Source organism: Falco peregrinus, chromosome 4 (assembly GCF_023634155.1).
Source record: "Falco peregrinus isolate bFalPer1 chromosome 4, bFalPer1.pri, whole genome shotgun sequence".
Lineage (NCBI taxonomy): Eukaryota > Metazoa > Chordata > Aves > Falconiformes > Falconidae > Falco > Falco peregrinus.
In genome coordinates, this window is record NC_073724.1 from 2835017 (window position 1) to 2861028 (window position 26012).

At 40.0% G+C, this 26012-nt stretch overlaps 1 protein-coding gene and 1 long non-coding RNA gene across 5 annotated transcripts in view; one reads left to right on the forward strand and one right to left on the reverse strand.

Annotated features, from left to right (window-relative positions):
- CBLB (Cbl proto-oncogene B) overlaps positions 1-21485 on the reverse strand; it is a 133518-nt gene extending 112033 nt beyond the window's left edge. For 3 of the 4 annotated variants that reach the window (XM_055801735.1, XM_055801733.1, XM_055801736.1), the window contains exons 1-3: positions 21339-21485; positions 20416-20574; positions 11135-11385 (exon numbers count right to left, since the gene is read on the reverse strand). In XM_055801735.1, coding sequence (XP_055657710.1) covers positions 11135-11385; positions 20416-20574; positions 21339-21452 — 524 coding nt within the window. In that variant the 5' untranslated portion in view covers positions 21453-21485. The remainder of the gene's footprint in view (positions 1-11134; positions 11386-20415; positions 20575-21338) is intronic. The other variant, XM_055801734.1, reaches the window with a different exon arrangement.
- Positions 21486-21767: 282 nt separating this feature from the next.
- The window catches only part of LOC114012186 (uncharacterized), a 256763-nt gene continuing 252518 nt past the window's right edge, over positions 21768-26012 (forward strand). The window contains exons 1-2 of the long non-coding RNA XR_008746908.1: positions 21768-22594; positions 23362-23462. This is a non-coding gene — a long non-coding RNA (uncharacterized LOC114012186). The remainder of the gene's footprint in view (positions 22595-23361; positions 23463-26012) is intronic.

Sequence of the window (26012 nt, forward strand, 5' to 3'; positions counted from 1 at the left end):
TAATACTTGGACCTAAGTAACCTTTGATGACTGAGGTAACCAGTAAAGAGTAACCTAACTAAAGCACAGGTGTCCAAAGTCTCTGTTCTAAAACAAAACCCCAATACAGCCTATTAATTATGATCCATTTCGCATTACCAAGACGACCCAGCAACTGAAAAGGCACTTTTCAGATGTTAGTGTTTCAAAGCTAAAAGTTAGGACAATATTTCATTACAAAAACACCAGGGTTTTTTTCCTAATATTTTAAAAACAAATACTTGAAAATAATAAAAAAAAATAAAAATGAGTTACATCATAACACAGACATCTCCTTTATTGCTGGTATCAGGCAAGCATACGTTCTTAACACAGATTGTCATCACTTTTAATGACAATAGTTGGAGCACAGGTTCAAGTTCTGCGACATCAACATCTGCTTCAGAATTTTCACAGCAGTCTGTATACTGGAACAACAACAAACAGAAATGTTTTCAGGCTCTGCTCATTGCATTATACCTTCTTTAAATATGCACAACATTTAGAGAGCAATAAATACACACAGCTCTATGCTAAGTGTGCCGATAGAAGGCTTACATACCATATTGGCAGAAACTTACAACTCCGAGTTTAAACAAATTGTTGAATTTTCTTCTGTCAAAACTCAGCATTCCCCAAAAATAAGAACAATGTGCAGGGAGTTTGATATTAAAACCTAAGTAATCTAGTAATACAATAACTTAATTTTTAAAAGTTATGTATGACTAATCATCTGTAGCCCTATAAACTGTTTAAAATATTGACTTGATCAAATCTGCAGGTGTTTCTCTTCATCTTTACACACTCTCCTACTAGAGAGTAGTTAGAATTAAATGTCTGCTCTTTGATATGCACCTCTGAGGTCTCACCAATTAATGACTCCTTTTAAAATAAATTAAACATTGTTCTTAGGTACAAGATGTTTTATTACTGACCCTGCATTTCACACACCCCATGACAGACATTCATGACCCAGAATCAACTCTGATATGAGTTCACAGAATATTCTGTTGGCTAAGGACCATTTTCCATTGGAACAATTTGAAAACAGATGCTAAAGTTTGTCTGTCTTGCATTAATGCCCTTTAACTTGTAATGAGAGGCAAATCCTTCTCATGTAGTCATTTTTAAAAACATACAGTATTGCCCAAAATGTCCTATTTTAAGACTGATAACTAACAAATAAACTTACTCTTAAAAAGGCAATAATATTTCTGATACAAACGTAACAAAGGTGTTTGGGGTTTTTTTTCAGGACAAATAAAGAGGTTAGCAAAAGCCTTTAGGATATCACTAAGGCCCAGCACACAAACCCAGAAATAAATTAAGCTTATTAAAATGTGGGGGGGGTTTATTCTTAGTGTATGCAAAACTAGAATTTCTTACAGAATAATCCTCTACGTAAGGCAGTGAGTGGCCACAGATTTTCTAACAACTATGCAAATTTCAGTTCTTTGAACAAGTTAGTCAACAGATACTAGGAAATAAAAGTCAGCACTGGGCCCCAGATCTAACTCATCAGTCTCTGTAAAAGACATTTATTTTACTCACAAACAAGTCCATGGATCCTTTTCTTTCTGCCACTAGTACCCAGGGTCCAACCCAATCCCGCAACATGCCAAGCACTCTGAGAGAATCTATGGATATTGTCCCTCTCTGTCATATCAATACAAACAGATGTTGTGCAATACTTTGGGTTTGAGCTCAAGAGGAAAAATAGTAATTAATCAGGTACTGTTAAGACTTCCATAGCTTACTATTCAGTATTCTTCCCTATCAGGAGACACATTTGCATTATGGAAGGTAGATGCAAAGCTGGGTCTAATACTTAAAATCAGATATGGTTGTGAATTTTGCACAGACAGAACAAATTAAGGCTCTGTGCCTAGTGACAGTTTCATTAAAGAACTGTGGAATAAGTCAATCTTCATATACATTTTTGCTACATAAAATAGGAATAATCTTCCTGTTCAATGTTGCTTCAAATCAAAGCCATATAGTTTCACTATTTTATCTTGGAGGAAAGCGAGACAATGTTTTGTGAACTCTCCCACAATGGTATCAAATAGAGGAAAAAAGTTATTTAATTACTTTACTCAACATTTTTCTCCCACTACACATTCACAGAGCTTGTGAAAGATCGATTAATAACAGTAAAAGACTAATTCATCAGGTGGGCTGTGCAAGTTCCCAGTGGAGTCTCCATATATACGACGCATGAGATATTATACTGAAATTACATCTGTGCTGTCTGACCATTCAAGAATAAATGAAATACTGAAGTCCCCTTATAATAGATCCTTTTATGGAGAGACCACAACAACCTTACCCACGCAGAAATTGGGTTTAGCTCAATCAATGTGTAACCACTGGTTATAATCTTTCACCATATACCCCAAAAATGTTTCTTACATATCTGCTACTTTTATGTTTCCCCTTCAGTTCACTGTGTTATACCACATTAGGAAGCAATACATTTAAACCTACATTTGTATCAGACATACCAGAAAAACAGTGAGGTCATAATTATTATGATCAAGTGTTACTGAAATGGACAAACATAACTAATTATTTGTTCACCAGTTTTCTTAAGTGTCAAGATCTTTGCAAGTATAAAGTCAATATATTCCTCAATATGTATTTCACATCACACAATGTAATGAACCATTACAGATCTTCCATTACAGAACAGGACAGGCTTTATAGTTCTGACATGCGAAATCTGAGCAAACTGGTGAAACTGAGCAATGTTTTATCATATGCTAGAGAGAAATACAAAATCCTTTCAGTAATAAATCCTTTAGCTTTATCTTGGTTGCATCAAAACAGAAAAATTCAAAATTTATTATTAATTTACATATACTTACAAACAAGATACTGATGACAGTCACCCAGTTGCTTGCTCAGGAAGCTTTATTCCTCATATAGGATCACTTACAGGTTTCTTTTTCCATTTAAGATGTTAATGTTTCCATTACATGTGTTAAACTGTGCTTCTTTACACACACAATTTACTGTCAGTCCTTTCTGTGTGCTATTTCTCCTGTTTGAATTTTTTTTTTTTTAATAGTTGCATTAATTGTGCAGTCTTTTATACAACATTTTCTTTCAAATCAAGCAAACAATATTGCTAGGTTAGCTCTCAGAGAACATGCTGTTAAACTATTTGGAACTGTACAATATGAAAGAAAAGAAACACACCAACATACTAATCTTACCAGTAGCAAAACTGTTTTGTGCAGACAACAGCAAACCTATTTTTTTAACAAAAAACCCTTGTTCCTCCAATATCAATTAACAATATTAAATCTGTGCCTCACCCTAGAGCATGAATTGTCTTCACAGATTAGATACTAATACTAAAGTTAACTTGAGAATATGCAGCCAGATAAAAAAAGCCCAAGCACAGAAGGTACTCTGTATGCAAACTGCTAAATAATTATATTCTTTTGTGCCATTTTAAAGGTGACTTAAGTTAACTTTTTTAAATATTGAAGCAAAGAACAACACAGGAAGAGAAACTTATTTATGTCAAATGATCACAAAACACTTTAAAAATTTCGTAAAATTATCTCTTTCTTGCACTCTACATTTTAATGACTGGAACTGGCTAGTTCCACCCATCATCATCTCCATCAGTATCTCGTTCTCTGCCTTGTTCTGAACTCAAACTTCAGCTGCGTTAATCAAAACATATAATTTCACCCACTTCAGATTAAGGTTATTTCCTGCTCTCTACAGGTTAGTGAAACTTTCTTTACTGTAGGTTTATATATATAGCAAGCATGTCTTCTAGCCTGATTTTTGATCAAACATTCTTTGGATAAAAGGATTATCACTGCTGCATATCTGTTTTTAAAACTGACTTGACTTTACTTTCAAAGACAGGCAAAAGAGCTTTTATAATGAAACAGCAAGTACACCACTTGAATGTGATTATTCCTAAATTGCTTTTCATTTCTTTATAGAATAAAGGCAGATTTTTGTTTTCATGTTTCTAATTTTTAACAGAAAGCAATACCACACAACATCATGGAAAGGAAACTATTTATTTTTATAAACTGAAATTAAAGTTAGATCTGCTTATATATTTAGATATAGATTTCATAAAAATGGACACCGTCCAAGAGCTTTCTCTGTGTTTCTTCTCACACGGTAAGTAGCTGCCATCATGAAGGCTTGTGTTGAACTCCTAAAACAAATACCTAATCACTGAATATAGAATACTTCTGACATAGGAAAGTAAAGACCAACTTTGCTAAAAAACAACTGCACATATGAAAGTGAACACATATGAAAGGGATCTTTCATCAAAGATCCCTTCAGGTCTACAACAAGAGCCTTCCTTTCTACACAGTAAATACAGGAGTCAGTGCTGTCTGTTCTTCAAGAAGATCCTAAAGTTGCTATCTTGATATGATCAGCTGGGTTTATCATACCCAAGAACATAGCTCTAAATAGAGTTAGCTGTGCTTGTGGAGGCAGGCCAAGGTTGCTGTTCCCTGTGGAGACCACGCAGGCAACTATGGTGAAGGGATGTGAGAAACTGAGCTGTTACAAAGCAGAAACGGGTACTAGCATCCTCACTGCCAAGTCAGACAAAGTATTTCCAGACCTCTCTGACCAAGAGCACTGTATTTTCAGAAAACCACCTGTTCTTCCCAGCTCATTTTGTCATCCTGCGTTGCCTTCTAAAGCTGAAACGGAACAATGTAGAAAACCATGTCAGTATAGACATTGCATCAGTCTTACTGTATAATCCTCGTGTAGAACTGTCATTAGGTTTATCACAAAGAAAATTAATATATAACACAAGGAAAGCCTGCAGGACCCATTCCCCTAACTTTGTGACTTTTGAGAGCTTTCACACTTGCGGAAAGTGGGTATAAATATTATGGCATCTTAATTTGGCAACATTATCATATACACTTTTCAGAGGTATAAATGATTATACAAAGTGAAACGAGATCAGACTGTGTATCTTCCCTCACAACCAGCTGAGCTCTGCTCAGATGTGACTGTCACCACATTATTTGTAACAAAACGTCTTAAAGAACTTGCACTAACATAGAAAATGCTGTCTGATTTTATAACAGAGCAAAAAGTAAAAGTGCACATATTACTGCCCTTCTACCAACTAGATACAAATCAAGAATTTAATCAATTATAAGAATTTACAAGCCATTTTTTTTTCCTTTAGGATCTTTTATGGTTTTAAAATCCTTGTCTTCCTCTATGATCTGACTAAATAGTTGCCTTTAAGTTATTTTGGAACTAATACTTCCTTTGTTCTCATTTGGTAATACCCTCCCCCAACTAGTGAGGATGATCAAAAACATGTAATAATTTAAATAGTGCCTTAAAACAACTGCAGTCACACAGTCTGTTTGCATTTATGTTGAGAACAAGCTGTCATAACACTGCCCTACCATTTGTAACCTCCACATGTTCTCACCTGCCCTCTTCAACAAGAATCTCTTTGTCTGAAAGGTGTGTTTGTATAACATTCCTTGTTTAATTTAGACTAGAGCCAAAAATAGCAAATGGCTTGTGCTTCACCAAATCTGCACTGAAGTAAATTGCTCATGTGGTTCAGGTACACCAAAGGGTTTTGTGAAGCTGTTTTGGTTCACATCTGGTTTTACATCACATCTAAGGAACAGGGAGGGGAGAAGAGGGTGGAAATTCTCACTATAACCTAAAACCTTAAGAAAAGTCTCATTGCATTTCCTTCTCCCATACTAGCCCATCCAATCCATCATGCACTCTCTTTTCCTCAGAAGAAGCCCCTTTATTAGAGGCTATGTATTGTAGCCACATTCTATTCCCAATTACCACGCCACAGGTTACACACCAAAAGAGGAAAGTGTCCTTTTTTCCTAGGGACAGCTCAGGAGTTCAAGCAACAAGTCAACACTCCACAAGCCTTTTAAGCAGAGCACGGCAGCTTTTTTTTCCTAAAAACCCAGTGGAGGAACCATCTAAATGGTTATTAAACACAAGAGAGGAAAGGACAAATATGAGATTCCTTTGCCTCAAATTCAGCAAGATTAGAATAAATCAGTCAATATATTTGATCTTCAGAACATGCTGACATAGCATAAATGTAGGGGTTTACAGATCATGCCAGACAACAGACTGACGGTATGTATAGCCTAACTGCTCAGCTCAGAATTTACTGAAGACCAAAAACCACATGATATGCTTGGAAAATGAGACAAGTCACAGGACTCTTAGAAGCCAGTAACTTTCACCCACAAGTTCACAAATCTAACCCACTTTGGTGAAGGTTGCCATCCCTACTATCCAACAATTACTGAGTTTACCTATGTGATGTTAACCAATAGGCAGAACTGGCTCTACAAAAACAGCCATTAACATCCTTTTCTTCATCTGTACATTCTGTCTGTCAGCCAAAACAATCTTAACTTGTTCAAATAAAATCATCCTGAATTAAGAATTTGCTCTTCCTGAGCCTTCTCTCAATCAACAAAATCTCTGTCCGGAGACACAAACAAGTTACAAAGCTAGCTAAGTTATAAACTTCTTAACTTCCTGTGAATAAACCAGCGAGGCTGCGGTACAAGATAAGGCAATTCAAAGAAGCAGGGTAAACTACCTCTCGCCACAGGACAGAAGCACACAAGATGCTGTTTCCGCATTGCAGCTGACGTAACTGAAGCCCACCCTGATGCTAACCCTTATAATTTCTTATCAAGTTTGTACTTGCAGAATAAGGAGGGAATGGGCTAGAAATTTCAGCAGTAAAAAGGTCTCTACTGAGAATGCTGTGTACTTCAACGTGCCAGCTCAAGGACTTGATTCAGGATCCTTAACTGACCTTGGTTGTCAACACAGACTTAAGGAAGAGAAACATAACACTTTATAAACCCACTAACCAACTTGAACAGTAACAAAGGAGAATCTGATCTACCACTTGAACCGTAGGTATAAGACCTCACTAGAAGACTTAAGAGAATATAGGAATTCTGCACTAACAAAACAATTAATCAAGCTGTAAAATCTAGAAATATGAGAATTGAATCAAGATATCAAATGGCCAGATACACAAGAGAACTTAGCAAGACTTTCTGTACAGGAACAGGAGTAGTTCTGCAATCATCTTGAAGGACCTCCTTGACTCTGACTTTCTCAACATGCACACCTCTTTCTACGTCAAGCCCAAAGCCACCTCAGCTCTCGTCTTGCCATCTTAATCTGCACTGCCCGCTATTTAAGATATAACCATCTTTCATTTTATCTTCCTCTTCCACTTCTGCAGTGCCACTTAAAAACAAGTGGCAAACTAATTTTGGCTGAACCAAGCAGTGTTTAAGAGATTATTAAAAATAAGTATACACCCTGGGTTTATACCTTTCCTCTTCTCATATATAGAGTATATAGCAGAAGGCATGCAATATTAAAAGAAGTTCCATCTCAACACGTATTCTTCCAAGGACACTATTTACAGGTAAGCACAGGAAAGCTCACACATCTCCATTACTAAGAAAAGGTTCTGTAAGCCCTGCAGACCATGTCCAGCACCTTGAATGAATCCAAATGTAATCCCTCCACCGCCACTTTACTCCTTTTCTAGTCTTGTAACTGTAACTTATGGTATTGATTTCTACACCTGGCTCACATATTTGTCTGAAACAAACTGCCAGCCTGCAAAGTTTTTATTTTTTCTGGATGCCTATTTCTGGAATGCAGCAAGACAAAAGGAAGTTTGGACTTCACAGAAATTATGCCTTCCAGCTTCAGTCTATACAATAAACAACAAAGGTGAGGGGAAAAAAAAAAACAAACTCAGACCCTCAAAGACATAGAAAGATTTAAGCGTACATGTACCTGAACCACTAGTTTTAATAATTCTGTGTTAAAAAGCTTTAAAAGGTAAAATCTGTGACAAGAAGTATCTTTAAATTATTTCATATATAGGAAAACTTCTGTACAGCCTCTATCTAGTACAGTTTACAGTATTTATTGAACATCATCTCCTACCTCATTAAGCAAGAGGACTACGAGAGGACATAATTTTATACTAGACACCATACCCAGAAGGTAGATGCAATTCATATATAACGAACTTGTAAACCATACTTTCTCCGTTTAGCAAGATTCATCCTACAGCGTACAGAATAACGGCACCAACTACTCTTTAATGGCTAGCATATGTGCTTGACATGGAGCACAGGGTAGGGGGGCAACACTGCCACAGTGTTTTGTTTCAGCCATTCGTACATGATCTGACTGGCACACTATCTTGTTTCACCCACAGGATCTTTGACAACTAAAGTTCATGACAAATTCTTCACAACAGACTAATTTTGGTGTCATCAGTCAAATCAAATCACGTGTACTGTCATTGGTTCCTAAATGCACCATCATTATAGAAGTTAAAAGATTATTCAATAATCCTAATAGGTTAAAAGTATACCAAACATATATAAGGAATGCTTCTAAATGCAGCCAGTTTCTCTTTTTCACGATGACCTTTTATCCAGAAACCAGAGACACTAACAGAACACAAAAGAGAAAGGTAAGATTTAAAAACCACAGAAACTGGCCAGGTGTCAACATGAGAGGCTTTTGGCTTGCCCTTTTTTTAAATTGACTACACTTCAATTTGACAGTAATATTTGAAACATCTTCATAAAGATTTGTTTAAATGATCACTCCTACATTTGCATTATAATGTTAACAAATAACATACTTGGGTTAATGCAGGCATATTTGGAAGCAAAGCAGCTAAAAACAAATTAAATTTACAGCTTCTTTTACCAATTTACCAAGAATTACACGTGATTAAGTATATTGAAGCGCTGCAGAGCAAACAAGTACTTAGTCATAAGGCTCAGCAAGCAAGTATACCTTCATTCAACTTTAAACTAGGACACACATACAGATAAAAACATCACCCGCAGATTAAAGAGGGTAGACTGAAGTCAAAGACGTACACTTTAACTGATAATGGCATGAGGCATGAACTGCTGAAACTTTTTTTGTTTGTTTGTATGCAGTTTGTACAGGAAACACAACTAAGAATTTTAGCACTGGAAAAATATTTCTATTTTACTCCTTTCCTCAAACTTCAAACTCCATCAGTCAAGCAAATTATTATAGTTGTCACTTTTTGAAATACAAATATAGAGAGCCTGAATTGGTTATTGTGATACAGTTGACTTCATTACTATGTTTTGTTTTAAAATCCCTCCTCTCCAATCATCTCACAAGAACGCCCCAAACAAATGACAGCACATATGCTAACTGCACCTTTTTCAAAAACTGTTTCCTTCACAAAAGACATCCTTGTAGCACCACCATTATCCTTATGCAGGAAATTAAGCGGGTAGCTGGAAAGAGGAAAGCAACTCCAGCAACTAGACACAGTTACTAAGGCGCTGTTTGAATGACCAACTGTACAGAGTATAAGCAGAGTGTTTTTGAAAAAGTGACACTGAAACTGGCTTTAATTTATTGCAAACTAAGCAAAACCATAAGTGAATCTGGGTTTGATACAACATAGGGAAGTCAAAATAAAACCTGTTTACAAAATGCAACTATTTATGTCAAATTGCCCTTTCAAAGTTCTTTCTTACTTTGCCACACAACTTCTGTTCATAAAACAAATGGGATACCAAAAAAAAAAAAAAAAAAGAATCCACAGGCTCAGTGCTGAACAATTCTTACAGGGGTTCTGGCAAGCATGCATCTACAGTGAAAACACTCCTTTACATACTTATGAATTCTCTGAATTCATAAGACAAAAAAACATTCATCACAATCTTTCCTCATCACTAAAATAGTCATAACAACATACTTTGCTCCTCTTAGGAAAACTGCTTCAAGTATGTTCACAACTGGACAGTCTTTACATACTTGAAAAAAAGTTCCTTAGACATGAAGCAAGCTTCAGACACCCGATGAAGCACAGGAGATTACCACAGTACGCGGAACAGCTATAATCATAGATAAAGATCTGGAAGAAACATATGTATACATCAAATGTAACAGCAGCAACATTTACAAGAAAGTAGACATTTCACTGTTCCTACTAAGAGCGGCGAGGTGCTGGCCCAGGCTGCCCGGAGCAGCTGTGGGTGCCCCATCCCTGGCAGGGCTCAAGGCCAGGCTGGACAGGGCTGGGAGCAGCCGGGGCTGGGGGGAGGGGTCCCTGCCCGTGGCAGGGGGCTGGGTGATCTTTAACATCCTTCCAACCCAAACCATTCTGTGATACCAATACTTTCTACCAGCTCCAAAAGTAGACTGAAAACCCTGTCTCTGAGCTCAGGTGCAGACACAACGGCAGGGCTTCAATCCACCTTCCCTTCCTCTCTATCTCCCAATTCCCCCATCTCCTTCAAAAAGGAAAGACTTTGGAAACAGCATTGTATCTCTTAGTTGAATAGACGTAAAGATATAGCACATAGCAGAGTAGTTGCCACAACACTGCAGTACCCCTTTCCCTAAACAAAAGAGCAGATTTTGCAGAAGTTCTTAAAATATTATTTTTAAAATATTGTGTAATAAAGTATTAAAAACCTCTTCACTCACCATCAAGAGCACACATAAAGTGGATATTAATCCCTGTTATTCAAACTGAACAACTGCAAATCAGGAATCCATTAGGTTTCTGAAAAGGCTTCTCAGCACCAAACTAACATTATCATCACCTTATGCTAACATCACACTGTCTCAAAAATGTGAATATTGTTTTGTTCCATTTCATGACTTGTGAAAGCTCTAAGTCAATATCCATCATGGCTCCCACAGGTTTAGGAACTGGAGGTCAAGCTCAATCCAAGTAACAGTCATTCTCTACCAGAGGAAAAAGTACATATTGTAAGGCTCTGTGAATAAGTAATTACAATGAAATGAATGTTTTATGAAGGAAATGCACTTGGTTTTAAAGGTCACAAAGTGACAGATAAGAGCATACAATGGAACAAATCCAGCAAATTACTGAACTGACCTGCAGGGTCAATGAATCCAAACACTAAGTTTTCTGCTCTTTAAATAATTAAAGATGTCAAAACAGAATGGGTGCAGACAAACAGTGTTAAGAATGCAGACAGGCCAGACAATCTACTTTATATTTAAATATTTCACTTACCTGTCCTGTGACTGCTCTTCATACATTCTTTCCTTTCCTTCTTTGAAGAGTCTTATAGCCCGTTTAGATTTCTTCATCAGACTGTCAATGTAGATTTTAAAATACTCATTCTCACTGAGTTGTGCAAGTTTCTGGTTGTCATCATATTTACTCAGTATAAGTCGCAAATGTTGATAAGTGTCAGGTAAAATGTCAAGTATGTAAGGTGGGCTGTTTTTGAGTTGAAGCTTTGGGTTTTGGCACAATCTTACCTATAAGCAAAAACAAGAGAATGTAAAAGACAAGAAATAAATTGGGGCAAAAACTGATCGAACATCTTAAAAACAATAGGTGGTAAGCATACTACTTTAACCTCCAAGCACAAAAATTTAAATTCTATTTCATTCATACTCCATGAAATTCCAACATAGTCTCTAATGTTAAAGGATGTAAAATTTAACTTAATCCTGCCACATCTATAAAAAGAAAACAACTTACATAGTTTGGGGGTTTGTGTTTAAAGGCAGAATGTCTTTGCCCGCCTACTACATGCTAAGGAGTGTATTATCAAAACACGTACACAACTAACCGCAAGAGCAGTAGTTTCATACAGATCTGTTTGCTTCAGGTGAAGTCCCCTATGGATGTCTAAATGGCTACTCAGAACTGACTATAAACCATCTTGTCATCTGCTGGCTCTCTTTTTTCTCTATCCAGCAACATAACCTCTTTAGAACCTATAGGAATTTGAAGTTTCAGAGGTCTACACAAATGAAAATGGTCTGAACAAATCCAGTGGTTCAAAAGCTATTAGCCACAACAGACAAATTAAGTCGCTCACGAACAGATATTGTAAACCAGGATACAAAACATTATAAACTTAATGTCTTCCAGCTCACAGTTGTAATAGAAGATACCATCTTAATGGACTTGGAACCATCATGTTCCTAAGTGACACAAAAAATAATCGAATAATGTGTATTACTTAAAAGAATAAGCCTCAGATGAATTGAACACCTTTATTTGAATCCAGTCTGCACTGAAAAGGTTTCTGGAAGATAGTGCTTTTGTTTCCTGTACATATACAAGGTTAGAGTAACTATCTCCTGGCTACCTAAATTCTCTGGTAGTTCGTTGTTCTGTAATGTTCTAGTCTAGAAAGCAAAAGAGATCGAAACTAACGAGTAGGTTTGGAGTGCTACTGCACCGAGCTATCCACACTCAGCTAAAACACTGAGAGGGACACACTCTACACATGTGTGTGCAGCTGTACATATGCAAATACTTATGAAAAAAATCAAGGCCATGTGGTATAAAAAGTTTTATAGGTATCATGTGGAGATTGCCACATTATATATTAGTGACTTTGACAGTCTTTTGAGGGAACTAACGAGGCTGCAAAAACATCTTAATACTGCTGAAAGCAGATTACTATTCCTACTAACATATCAACTTCAGAAAGGTGCAGTCTTGAGCATTTGGGGGCAGGGGGGAAACAAGCTTGTACCCTGTAACATGCACCTCTCTGAACTCAAAGCCGTATTGCTATTGCTGTTGCTGACCCCTCCCTCAAATTCTAGATCTACACCATTGTGAAATCCACTGCCTTAGGACTGTAGCCACTAATACCTTCATGCAACACAAAGAGCAAAGCAAACAGATAATTGGTTTTTTCCCCCCTCTAAAACATACACACAAACACATGCCAGGCAATTAGATTTAGGTAACTGGGTTCATAGTTCAAAAAGCAAAGACAGACAAGCGGACAAAAGTCAAGAACTAACAAGTTCTTGAAAAAAAACGTCTAGCACCAACAGAACAGTGCAAACTCATAAGCATTACAAAAACGTTAGCACCATTAAAAAACAGTATTTACAACATGACATTTGCAATCACTCCCCTCATTTCACTGATCCATTGTTACTTTACTGATTTCTTTTATTCTTTCACCTACTAGACCACATAATGGATCAGGAACCCTTCTGATGTGTTGCAGAACAGACAGTCCTTCCCACAGGAAAATTTACAATCTCAGTAGGAAACAAAAAGATAGCAGATGGATGCAGGCAAACAAATATGAATACATGAGCATAACACTTCAACATGTTAGAGTGGTTGAGGGCACCAGCAGCTAAGGATTTCTAGTATAAACAGCAAAGTTTCAAGGCAAGCTCTAAAATAATTCAGTGGCTCGTAAAGGAATTCCTTCTAAATTGAGAAAGAAGCTGGAAACAAACAAACAGAAAGGTAAAATATAAAGATGTTTGGACATCTCATCAGGTGATGAGGTCTGGAACCGCAAACCATAACTGCAAAGAGCAGGCAGCAAGACTTTGAAACTGAACATAACTTGGTTATATTTCATATGATAAAGAGAAGGTTGTCAGGATAAGGGACAACATGGTCCAAGTTGTGGGTTTGCAGATGCCTGATATACAAAATAGCAAGGTCTGATTGAGAGCACTTTAGGTGAATGGCTTGATCTGAAAGATTCAGCCACAACTTAAAAGAGCAGTTCAAGTAAAGGAGTTGCCTGAGTGAAGGCAGGATGATGGTGTCACCCCAGAAGATCAAGAAAGGAACTAACAAGAGAGACTTATGAAGGAGATTAAACGTTTTCTTTTAGTTACACTCAAGTTAAGCTGACAGAATTCTTTAAGGAGATTCCAGAAACATGAGCAAAGAATTTTACATGTGTAGACAGATCTGAAAATCATCCCTGCAGAGACGTACGTGAATTTCTTTTTGTAGAAGAGTTTGAAGAACTCAAATCCCAAAGACAGAAGTGAAAACACAGACATTTTTCATCTGAGCTTTTGTTCTCTCTGATTTCTAGTTTAGTGAAAACTTGAAACAGGATTGACATTCTTCCCAAAGCCAACTACAGATGACATTAATCAGTATCACTGATTAGGTGTTACAATCTCCTAGGGGTGGGGGAAACAAACAGCTGAAAAGAGGAAAAGTACTCATTCACAGAAAAATTCAGCAATGAGAACAGACCACAAGCAGAGAAGGCTACAATGATTTTGAATGGTTTATTTATCCTAACTTAATTATCATGAACAATTAATTAATTCTCTTTCTGAAGTCTATCTATTTAATAGGATGTTCCAACAAGCAGAATGTAAGCAGTTTCATATATATTAGAAATAACACTAAAAATACAAAACCAGGAAAAAGCAAATTGCTTGTGCTGGTTGGTGTATTTTCAAGTCACTCCATTCAACTATACAAAAAGAACATCCATTTATAAAGAAGGTTTAGTTTCTCTTTCAGATGTTCTAGTAAGTGTTCTTCAGTCCAGCATCACTACATACAGTCATGCACACATGAAAACAGGATCCTGTGGTCATCATGGTTTACAAAGCTTCACCTTCTGCTGAATTTACAGAGATAAATAGAGCACACAACTAGAACCTTCAACTCCAGACAACTAGAACCTTCAACTCCAGAAGAAGCCTTTAAAAAAGTCATACAAGAACTCTTTTGCAGTACAACTCAAGTAGTCTTACGCCTTCTTATTGAAAAAATGCTAACATTTAGTTTAAGTCAGTGATTCAGCAAAGTAGTTCAAGGCTTTCTTCGCTTTATAGAGTACACAAAGTTTCAGTCCAAAGGAAGTTAACTTTGTAAAGAGATGTCTGGTAAACCATATGGTTTCCAGAGTCAGGATGTCCTGACACGTACCACAGCAGTTCACAATTAAAAGTAAGCAATAAGAAATGACATCTGCTGACGCAAAAGATTTACCAATGCCCCAGCAGTGGCGCACATACCTTTCTTCAAAAGAAAACAGAACTCAAAACAAAAAAAACCAACAACAAAACACGAAAAATAAACCAACAAAACAAAAAACCCAAAATAAAGACCTCCACATTGCACTTCACAAAGCAACCCTCTCCAACACTTTAGGAGCGGACATGAATCATATCACTGTGCGATTTCGGTATTGTTATGACTGGAAGTAAGCAAGTATATATTTAGCAAGCATTCAGTCTAAAAAATGAAAAGCAGTCAGTCAGCAACTTCGTAAGAAATCACTCGCTCATTGAAGTAAACTGAGACAAAACTAAGCTCCTTCAGTACCTCACTCAGGGTAAATCCAGGTATTTACTCCAGAATCACAGAAACCATAGAGTGCAGCTCTAATTGCGAAGAACTAAGGCATTACCCTAGTCTACCAGAAATAGATTTTGAAAAAATTAACTCGGGAACTTGCAGACAACTTTACTCCAGTGCCTATGGAGAAAAAAAAAAACCACAACCAACCAGACCCCTCTTCCCTCCTCTCCTCTGAACTCTCCCCAAACAAAGTAAATACCACTAGTTATAACATATTTTTTTTAATTATGTGACTTCAATTATAAGGCATTACTTCACAGCATCTTCAGAGATGAGAGTAATGGATGCCTACTGCACACAGACAACAAATTTCTTGCAGAAGATTATCTTCTATTCACTTTTTAAAGCAAACAAAGTTGAAAGCCCTGGACTGGTCTGACAAAAGAACTTTTGTTCAATTGTAATAACGGTAGCCCTAACACAATCTGTTTAAACACCTAACGTTAGTGAAAGACAATACAAGGAAAGTAACACAGCTAGAACAGAGTAAGTATCTAATGAGTAGGACATCCGCTAAACAGTTTTCAGCTGCAGTGAATGGACTAGAACAATCAGAGCAGCAGCGCTTGCACACTTGCAAAACTAAACTTCAAAACCGTCTACTGAACAAGTATCTTCTGCCATGCAGCCCAAAAAATGGCAAAGTACTAAAACACTTTCACAGACAGCATAAAGGTAGCTAGCTCTGCAGTAAGATACCATACCAGTTCTCCAGAAAGCCACAACACAGTGCTACCAGCAATTCATCTGAAGAAGTTAACCAGGGAGGGGCTAACTGGGAAAACAGATGAATCTGAACATTACGCTTCCTCATCATACATTTCTTCCCACCCGAAGTTACCTTAACTGCAATGCATCATATCTTCCTTCCTGAAAGAAGCCTTCTCATCAAAATACAAGTAGAGGGGAGCAATCACCAAACTTTTTAGTTTGAGCTGAGAATACAGTGCGTGCTCGTTCAACAGCTGCCAGACTGCAACTGAGCTGTGTTTCCATACTGGAGGAACAACCTGATAACAACGCTGATGGCACATATGCACGAGGACAGCTGACTTTGGAGGGTCATTTATACTTTCTTCTGATCAGAAAAAGAGAAGCTTCCATTTCTCTGTTTAAATTTTTATTCTTTTTCCACAAACAGCGTACGCAGGGCATAAAACTTCCTATAGACTTTGACCAGGTAGCACACTAAAGAATGCCACAGTAATGATTGATGATTGTCTTTTCCACATCCTCTGTGAAACAATGACATTTAATTGACTTGGAAGGTTGCACGTTAATGTAACAACTACAAAAAGTGTTGCAAAGAATAGCAGCGCACACATATTTTCAACTACTGTGCTCTGTATACTCATTTAGATGCTGTGGAAAAAGTGGATACAGACAAATGTCAATTTAAAGAAAACCACATTACTAAGTTACAGGGGTAATACAGCTTTTACTTACAAAGTCAACACCGTGATCTTTGGAGACGCACTCTAATCTGATACAGTCAAACAACTGGGTGAGCCATGACAGAGCACCCAAACAGTTTAGATAATATTGTTAATCTTCACAGTAGAAATTATAGTTATTTTCAATCCCAATGCATAAGAGTATGAAAAAGTGATTGGAAGTGGCTGAAATATTCCCGTTTTTAAAAAATCCTGTTCAGAATGTGTCACAATTTTATCAGCTTGAGACCCACAATAGTGAACTGCGCACAATGGTACTGCCAACTCTAAATAGGCCGAGCAGTAAATTAACTTAACTGCTCCCATGTTTACATAATAGGCATTCTCTCCCAAAGTTGTTCTCAAGATAACCATTATCCTCTGATAATAATGCAAGGCTAGTTTCTAGGTTTTTAAACCATTAAGTTTAGAACCCCATGAAAAAAAAAAATCCCATGTAATTTATACATACTTTAAAGGAAAACTTAAGAGTTATTTGCTAACAATATTATTTTTTATGTATTTAAAGGATATGAACTTTCCAAAACACATACAGTGTTTTAAAAACAGTAATTTGCTTGCTAGCAGTTTGGAGATACACAGTCAATTTGCTTATACAATGCTAGAACTGGAAAGCTGGGCTAGCCTTCCAAACTATGAAAGGGATATTATTCTTTGCATTGCAAAGGAATAAAAGTATTTTTGGTTCTTAGTGGTACAGCTACTGCTTACCCATGAGAAAAGCAGCAGAGAAACTGGACATTGATGCTAACAATTGATGTCCCTTTAATAACGAAATTAGTATTGCAAATTTATATTTAAAAAAAGACACACCAGTAAACTTCAAAAATTACAGATCCCAGTGGATGAAATATAAAAAGAAAGATGCAGGTATAAGATATACAAACAGATAACAATTCACATTCACTGATCACTTACAACAAGATAATTTGTATTATTGTTATTCCCTGCAAGTATGTTGTTTACATTAACTTTTACAAACAGGGCTCTAACCAGGAGCACCCAACATCCTGTCCTGCTGAAGAGCTCTTTCAAAACCCTTGATTTTTTTTTTCAAAACAGTTAACAGAAGTTTAAAGAGATGACACTTAAGCAGAACTGCGACCTTCTGCCTGTTCTAACAGCTGAAGCATCAGCCCATAGAAAACAAACATTGCCATGAAATCTGAACAATTCCAAAGCATGACATACAGCCAACTCTATACAGGGAAGCCTGCATGGTATCTAAGCAGCCAGAATTTTACATACACCATAAAACCACTCTCACTGTATACTTCTTCGAGAGTAGGAATATTTGTAATATCGGTTAATCCCTTGTTGCTGAAAACAAATAATTCATACAGAAAATCTCATCCACCAAAGGAGGTAATTACAGAAAGAAATGAAGGAAAGGTAAAGACTGGCAGTTTTAAGGAAGGAATGTAAACCAGAAATCAGTAAGCCCTGCCCCTATTTTTTAAGGCTTCTCTTTTTTCATCCTTTGGTCAACATAACTGCTTTTGTTTCTATTCTCCCTTTCCCTAACACCTTTGGAACGGCAGAAAACTTCAGCTACCTCACCAACTGCAAAAAAAGATGGTTATCACAGCTATTCTAGTTAAAGAATAAATGAGGATAATGCCTGTTGTTATTACAAGAAGCAAAATAGGCCTCCAAGCCACAATCTTGCCATTGGCAGCACCCCACTGACTATGCAGAGCCTGCTGCCTTCACCAGGTTGATCAGTGACCCACCACAGAAATCACTCCAGAAAAGGGATTTGAAACTACAGTGGATCGAGCAGGTTTCTATTTCTGATTTTAATCCCTGGTTTTGATCTAGACAGAGGAGAAAATGACCTTCCCCTGCCTACTGCCGCATGAGGCTAAGAGACTTAAGTTTGTTTGCCAACATATTAAATTTGCTCAAACACATCCTTTCACTATAAGTACCAAATGCTAAAAACTCAAGCAGCAAGCTACAGCATTCTCACACTATGACATCACCCTGTCTGGTATACTTTAATATAATTTGGAAATAAAATTTGATTAACTGAGAACAGCTTAAAGAGGATACATTAAAGATCCAAATTGAGGACACTTATCCAGTAAAATGAGAAAGCAAGCACAGTGCAATGTCCAGCCTTTCCAGTGACTTCTACAGAATGGGCCTTACTGGCTGTTCTGATGCTCTGTTGTAATTGTGATAAACACAGTAATCCTATACTAGTAAAAGCAATCCACAAGTCCAGGCTGTGGGGTTAAGATTTTCTGGTAACCATCAATATACTAACCAATCAGGGGGACAACCTTACCATACAGATCTGTAAATGGCCTGACACGGGGGAATGAAGCCATACATTCCCCACGTGGCTTTAATAACAACAAACAAGATTCCTGGTTTCCAAGCTGAAAACTTCCTTCTACTGAAGATCTGCTTCCAAGTAGCATTTGCAGTTCTTATTACAAGATGCTCAGTTTACAGCATCCCAATCGCCAACAAGGAAATGTCCACAAAGCCTCTCTGACAATACCCATTTCTATCAAGGCTGGATTTTAAGTTTATCATCAGAAATTGGGATGGAAATACAGATTTTATTCTTGGAGCATCAAAAAGGCCAGCATGCAAGGAGGACTCAGTCAAATACTTTGAAATTACCACTTGTCAAGGTATATTACATAAAATAATCTCTACCATGGCAGTATAACTACTTAGAAACTTTAAGGAATGTTAAACATCCGCATGTTACAAGAGCCACTGGGAAAGCCAACAGTTACACTAACTCACCGAGTTAAAAAGTCTTAACTCCCTCGCCATACAGACCCAAGGCTAACAGGTAGCAATCCCAACTCCCCACCCGCTTCAAAAGAAAGTTCTTGAAAGGATCACCTCATACACAAAGCAAACTGCCTACATCTTCTGAACAGTCACCCATGCTATAATCAAACTGTTCCTACCATTGGTAAGGAACTCTCCTAGCCAATCTGTCATCATACAAGCTGTCGTTTTGTACAATACTAAACAAAATGTACTGGGATGGTGCAGAGACCTATAAGATATAAAAAACTATGGTCTATCCCCCTACTTTCTGAAAAATTAGTTTCAGTAGAGTGTATTTCTAGGTTCAAAAATATAGAAAAGTAGTACTTAAAAAAAATCATTAAAATGCAGAACACAGTTAAAAGTTAGGCGTACCATGCTAATCTATTTACTAAACTGATGAGAGTGACATCCCCAAGTCCCCACGCACATTCCTAAAAGCACAAACATATCCTTATTGCCATCACAAGCGTGTCTCACAGAACAATTAGCTTAACTGAAGTTTCATACTTCAGAGGTCTTGTTCGCAGACTAACGATGTGATCCAACACGAAGCACACAGAATATGTGATTACAAGTCTAAGTTAAGCAGCTTTTTCGTTAGGACAGCTCTTCAAGTTTGAGTCATTTTAAAGGATCTGAAAATAACAATAGCCTAAGGCAAACGCATTTGTTTTCCCTCCACAAACCGAGATTAAAAAAAACATAGCCAGAGGCCGTAGGGGAAAAAAAAAAGGGGGGGGGGGGAGTGGGGGGAAAAACGACAAATGGTGCTTAAATAACCTAAACCGCGAGTCCCCTTGCTTCCCCAGGCAGGGGAGCCGAGCAGCCGGAGCTGCAGGAAGACGCTGTTCCCCCATGGGTACGCGGTTAAATGGCCCCATTATTCACCGTGCGGATACACGGAGGCGCACAGACACTCACCACTTTGTCCATAAGCTTCCAGGTCTTCTCCACAGTCCTGCGGTCGGCAGCTGCCTGCTTGGGGGGGCCCACAGCATCCTGAATGGCATCGATGAAGCCCAGGATCCGTCCCTTGCGCGGGGTCCGGCCGTTGAGGGAATTGGCCATCTGGGAGCCGAGCTGGCCACAGGGACAGAGACAGGCTCACACCGCGCCCGGCCGCCCCCGGGCAGGGCAGCGCAGGCCCGGGCACCTCTAGCTGCCACTTTGCGTGACACACCAGCGCAGCCCCACCTGGCCCGAGCCGGGCGCGGGCAGAGCCGTCCCGCGTTCACCGGCAGCGCCGAGGGGCGCAGAGGAACCCACCCTCGCCCCAGGGCCCGGCCCACCCCTCCACCCGGGCAGCCGCACCGGCGGGCAGCGGGGCCGTGCCCCTCGCCGCACAACAAAAGGGATGAGGGGACGGGGGCAGGAGGCGCAGCAGGAGCCCGCGGGCAGGGGGCCGCGCTCCCGCCGCGCACATACGTACGGATCGGTACGGCGCGGTCCCGGGCCGAGAGCCGCCGAGGACGGGCTGAGGCGGGCGGCGAGGGGGAGGCTCCTCAGCCCCCCGCGGGGCCGCTTCCTCAGCCCGAGGCGGCGGAGCGCGGCGCAAGCGAAGCGCCTGGTCGGACGAGGCTCTCCGCCCTCCGGCGGCTCCGCTGCCCCGGCAGGCGGGTGGAGCGCGTCCCGCACCCCGTCCCGGCCGCCGCGCCGCCTCCCCGCACGCACCCACGGCCCCGCGGGGCTGTGCCCTGCGCCGCCGCCGCTCCGCTGCCGGGCGGCCGCTGCCCCGTAGGGCAGTACGGGGAGCTGCTGCCCCGCCGCCCGCATCGCCCTGCCCGCCCGGTGGGTGTGTGGGGAGAGCGTCCGACAGACACACGCGAGAGAGAGAAGAGACGCACACGCACGGGCCTGTCCGCCGCCCCGCTTGCAGCCCCCGGCAGGCTGTGGTCTCCCCTCACTCCTAGAAAGTGAGGCTGGCTCCCCGGCGGCGGCGGCCCCGCTCCCCGGTACATGCCCACCCCCAGGGCAGCGCTCGGCCCCGCGCATGCGCGCCGGCAGGAGGGCGGGCGGCAAGCCCCCTTCTCGTAGGCGGGAACCACGGCCTGAAGATAGCCAATCAGAATATGGAATTTAATTGGATTGATGTGTACACCAGCAAGTGGGAGCGGAGATAGGAAGGTGGGCGGGGTGGCGGGCGGGGAGAAGGCTTCTGGCACGGCGAGGAGGCGGGAAGGAGGGGACTTGGCTGTGCTGGGAGTGATCGGAGAACTGACCAATGCCTGAGCCAGGAGGGAGAGAGGTGGAGCTTCCGGTCCCGCCTCCTCACACTTGCCCGTCTGCTTAGGCGTTGAGGGGGTGGCATGAGGCCTTTTGGCGGGGCTGAGAGGACAGAGGGGCCGGCGACCTCGGGATTGCCCCTGGCCAGAAGGGTTCCGGTGGCTAGCGATGCGGCCTGGGGCTGCGGCGGGGTGCCCCTCCCTCCTTCCTCCCTCCCCGCTCTGGTGAAGTTGTGGTGGAGCCTGCTGGAGCGCTTGGTGTTACAAATCCACAGTAGTTATTGCCACCTTTTCGAGGGTTCTGCCTTTACGCTTCTCCTTCGTGCCTTTTAGGGAGTTTGTTGAGGTTTTTTATTTTGTTTTGGGTTGGGGTTTTTTTGTGGCCACAAAGAACAGGAACTTCTTTTCCTTTTGTAGGTCTGGTTTCTTCCCTTGCTTTGTGAGAGGGCTGAGGTGCGTTGTCACTCCCCGCTGTGGAAGCGGGTGCGGGGTGTGAGGGCTGAGGCTCCGCAGCCGCTTTGAAGGGTAGTGAGGGAATACCTAAACACTTTCTAGTAAGAAATGCCCCTGTATGTATATTTACTTTTTTACTTTGCTATGAGCTTTTTCCGGGGGGGGGGGGGGGGGGGGGGGGGATATGGTAAATAAAACCCAACTGATTAATCTGTTATGCTTTAATTTTAGGGCAGGCGTTCCCCTCAGATTTGTATATTGCCTTTGAGTGCCGGAGAGGAAAGAGCAAGGCTTGCCTGCATAGGCTAGGAGACATTTGACTTCAAAGTCTTTTGAAGATGTTCCAGGGAGTAATTATGCTTTGCAAATGTTAATCTTCTAATTAATTACCATGCAAGAAAGGAAAATACAACACTTTAAAAACGGTGAGGCTCTTTTCTGAAGACAGTTGTATTAGAGGAGTGTTTTTAAGTTCTGTGTTTTGTGATATTGACATGTGTTTTCCATAGTAGGAGTTCCCTGTCTAAAGAATTTTTTTTTAATTTGTTTTCCCTTTTTCTTAAATTTTTTCCTAATTTTTCTGGGGGTTGGCTTTTAATAAAACAGGAGTCGGGAAAAACAATAGAAAGAAATCGTAGAGTATTTCAGTGACCCTTTTATTTCTGTCACTGTTTACAGGTATTTTTAGTGCAGGTATCTTCCCATTGATTTAAAATGTGTCAAGTTACTCCTCTGGGCAAGCATACAACAATAAAGTCATATCAGTGGTGTCTTCCTCAAAGGTAATCATTCCTCTGTAGCTTTAAAGTATGAAGTGGCGGGTACTTGCCTTAAGTGGGTTGGAAGCTTCTCATTTCACTGTAGGCTCCGTAAATTGTTTTCTTCCCTGTGTTGTTTCAAATGTTGGTTTAAAACTCTTCTCTGGCAGCTGTCTCTATCTTTTTTGGTTTTTTTTTTTTGTTTGGCACTCACCTTGTGTGAGATTAGGCTGGTAATGACTGCTTACTCTTTTGCTGTCTCGTTTGGTTGTGGATAAAGCAGAGGATCTGATGTATTTTTCTGCACTTGTTAAAAATTTGGTTCTTTTTCTCGATTGTTATGTCATTCTTTTCATATTCTGCACGCTGCCAAGAGCTATGATCTGTGAGTTGTGCTTGGTAGCTGTCTGGGGCTGAGTCATGTTGTCTTGCAGTTCATCTGAGTGCAGAGCCAGCAGGAGTGAGCAGCTTGGCTCCCCGCATCCCTGCGTATGTGTGTTGCGTTATTAAGAGAATAGCCAGCTCTATGGGAAAAGTGAGTGGTTTTCCAATGGTGGTTTCCTTTTCTCGTTGCCTGTGCTGTACAGTAAGTATGGATATTCTGGGAATTACAGTCCTCAGAGGGTCATATGATGTATGTTAGAAGCAAGCCAACTGGGAGAAGCAGGTGAAAGAGATACCCTTGGCTTCAGTATCAAGGGTGGTAAAGATGGGTCAAGCTTTTGCGTGCCATGCTGAGAAAGGGCTAGAAGATGCAGTGTTGCTTTTGTGGTTTCAAGCATGCAGAGTGAAAGGACTGTTTGACAGCAGGCAGCTGAGAGGTAAGGCTGAGGGAGGAGGAGCAAACAGCTGCTGTGTGTTTGAAGTCAGAGGCATGTGCTCCTTAGCAGTGGAGGACACAAGGACTGATCTTGCCCACTGGTTCTGTGGGTGCATAAGGATAAAAAGCCCTTGAAAGGGTGGGCTGAAGGCACTGGCCACCCCGTTTTCATGCAGGGCAGGAGCTGTGTGTTAATGTAGCCATCCAGAGGGACGTGTGAGAGGGCATTCCTACTGCCCAACTTCAGGCACTCTTAACAGCCTAAATTGAGAAGGTAGTCTGCTATGTGATCTCTCAATGGACCTATACAAGGTGATTCAAAGCAGAAACCTAAAACTGATTCTCTGTGGGAAAGGGGGTCTTTCTGTTTGGGCTATATTTAAGGTGCATAGGTAAGTTTGATTTCTAATTAAGGCCCCCAAGTTATCTACAGACAATTAAAATGACTCCACCGATCTCTCTTACTCGTAAGCTCTCTGACTAAATATTTGACTTATTATACTAAAGAACATGACAGGTTGAATCTGCTGCTTCTGTTTTAATCACTGTATGAAATCAGTACACGATGGAAATGAGGTAAATGTGAGGTGGCAAACTTTGAGAATTCCCTGTTACATGAAAGTGATCCTCAGCCTAGTTAAGACACTAACTAATCATGTGGTGGTGTCTGGATGTCTACTGTAAGAATTTGGTAAAATCCTGTAATGAAGATTACAGAGTGAAGGTGGCTGTGTCAGGATATGAGAAAGGGATCAAGACAATGTGAAAGAGGCCTTGTTTTGGACTCTTAAATCGCTTTGTAAGGTTAGGATTTCAGATGTGACTTCCTGAAAAGCCCAGCTGCTTGGTAGACAGGGAAATAACAGAGGTACAAGACATTAAAATTAAACTAACAGTTACACTTATCCATTGCGGTATTTTCCTATCTGTTAACTAGTTTTTGTTTTGTTGGGTGTTCTTGCTTTGCTGGTGACTTTCATTCCTCTGGAGTTGTTAGACAGCCTTGTGAATGAAACTTTATGTTGCTGCTTCTGAATGAATTCCATCAAAGAGCCATAGACAGTACTTGGAAGCAAGAGAGATGTTTTGGTTCGGTTTTCTTTGTTCACCAACTATTAAAATATTGATTTTCTGCAGTCAGTCGACGTATGTGGCTTGGAAGCTGTTTTCATTTGTGTGGGTGTTTTGCTGTGGTTCAAGTGACTTTTTGCCCAAATACACTGAAACATAAGAAGAATGAAGACATCAGATGCAGGTTTTATTTATAGCCACATAAATAAGATAAGGTATTGCCCTTATGTAAGGTATCAATTTTTTTAAAGGTTAATACAGTGTACAGTATGCCAAGTTAAGTGATACGGTAGCAACGCTTGTAGCTTAAGTTGGCTATTTCAAAAGTTGAAAGTGAAGTGAATTCTTGCTAATTGTAAGACAATACTCTGGCTATCCCAGTGTCCTTAAACTTTCAAAGTAATCTCTTTGTTTTGACTAAATATATACAATTTTATCAAACGGCAGCTGTTCCCAGGGGTGTAGCATTCTGCAGTGCACTGTCAGGCAGTGGTTTAATGGCTGAGCTGTGACAAGATCAGGCTCTTCTCAGGGTGTGCAGTGCTCCAGCAGAAAGCAGCTGGTCCCTCTTTTCATGGGAGCTGAGGCTGTAAGGGCCACTGGAACCCGCTGTTCTTCTAGTGCCCTCAATCCATCTGTTCTGTAAAAACACCAAACCGAAACCAAAAAAACACAAATGCACCACAACCCAAACAAACAAAAAAAGATACAAGGTAACTGTTGTAACAACAAATAACTTTCTGTTCCAGGACTGTTTGCTTAAATACATTTTTATTAGCCCATTCTAGAAATGTACACTGTGCTATGTCCACAGTGCATACCGCCCTCCCCCCAGTATCCAGTTATTATATAGTCATCTGTAATAGCTGTTTAAGAATATTAAAGTGGAGCAACTGGAAAATCCTTTCATGTTATGATTTCACAGTGCCCTCAAGGATCCTAGGCTCTTCAGAGCTACAAAAAAAAATTAAGCCATTTATTTATGATTTTCAGGGTTGTTAAGCTGCAAGCCACCATTGTGGGTAACTTTTAAAGTAGATTGCCACATATTTACCTGTTTTATTATCACAGACTCTGAGACAGAAAGCAAAACCTATCACCTGTGGCACTCAGAATTCTCTTACTGATAATTTAAGTTGGTACATTAATAGGAGTTTTTCCTGCCTTAGTGAATAATTACTTATCAAAAATTGG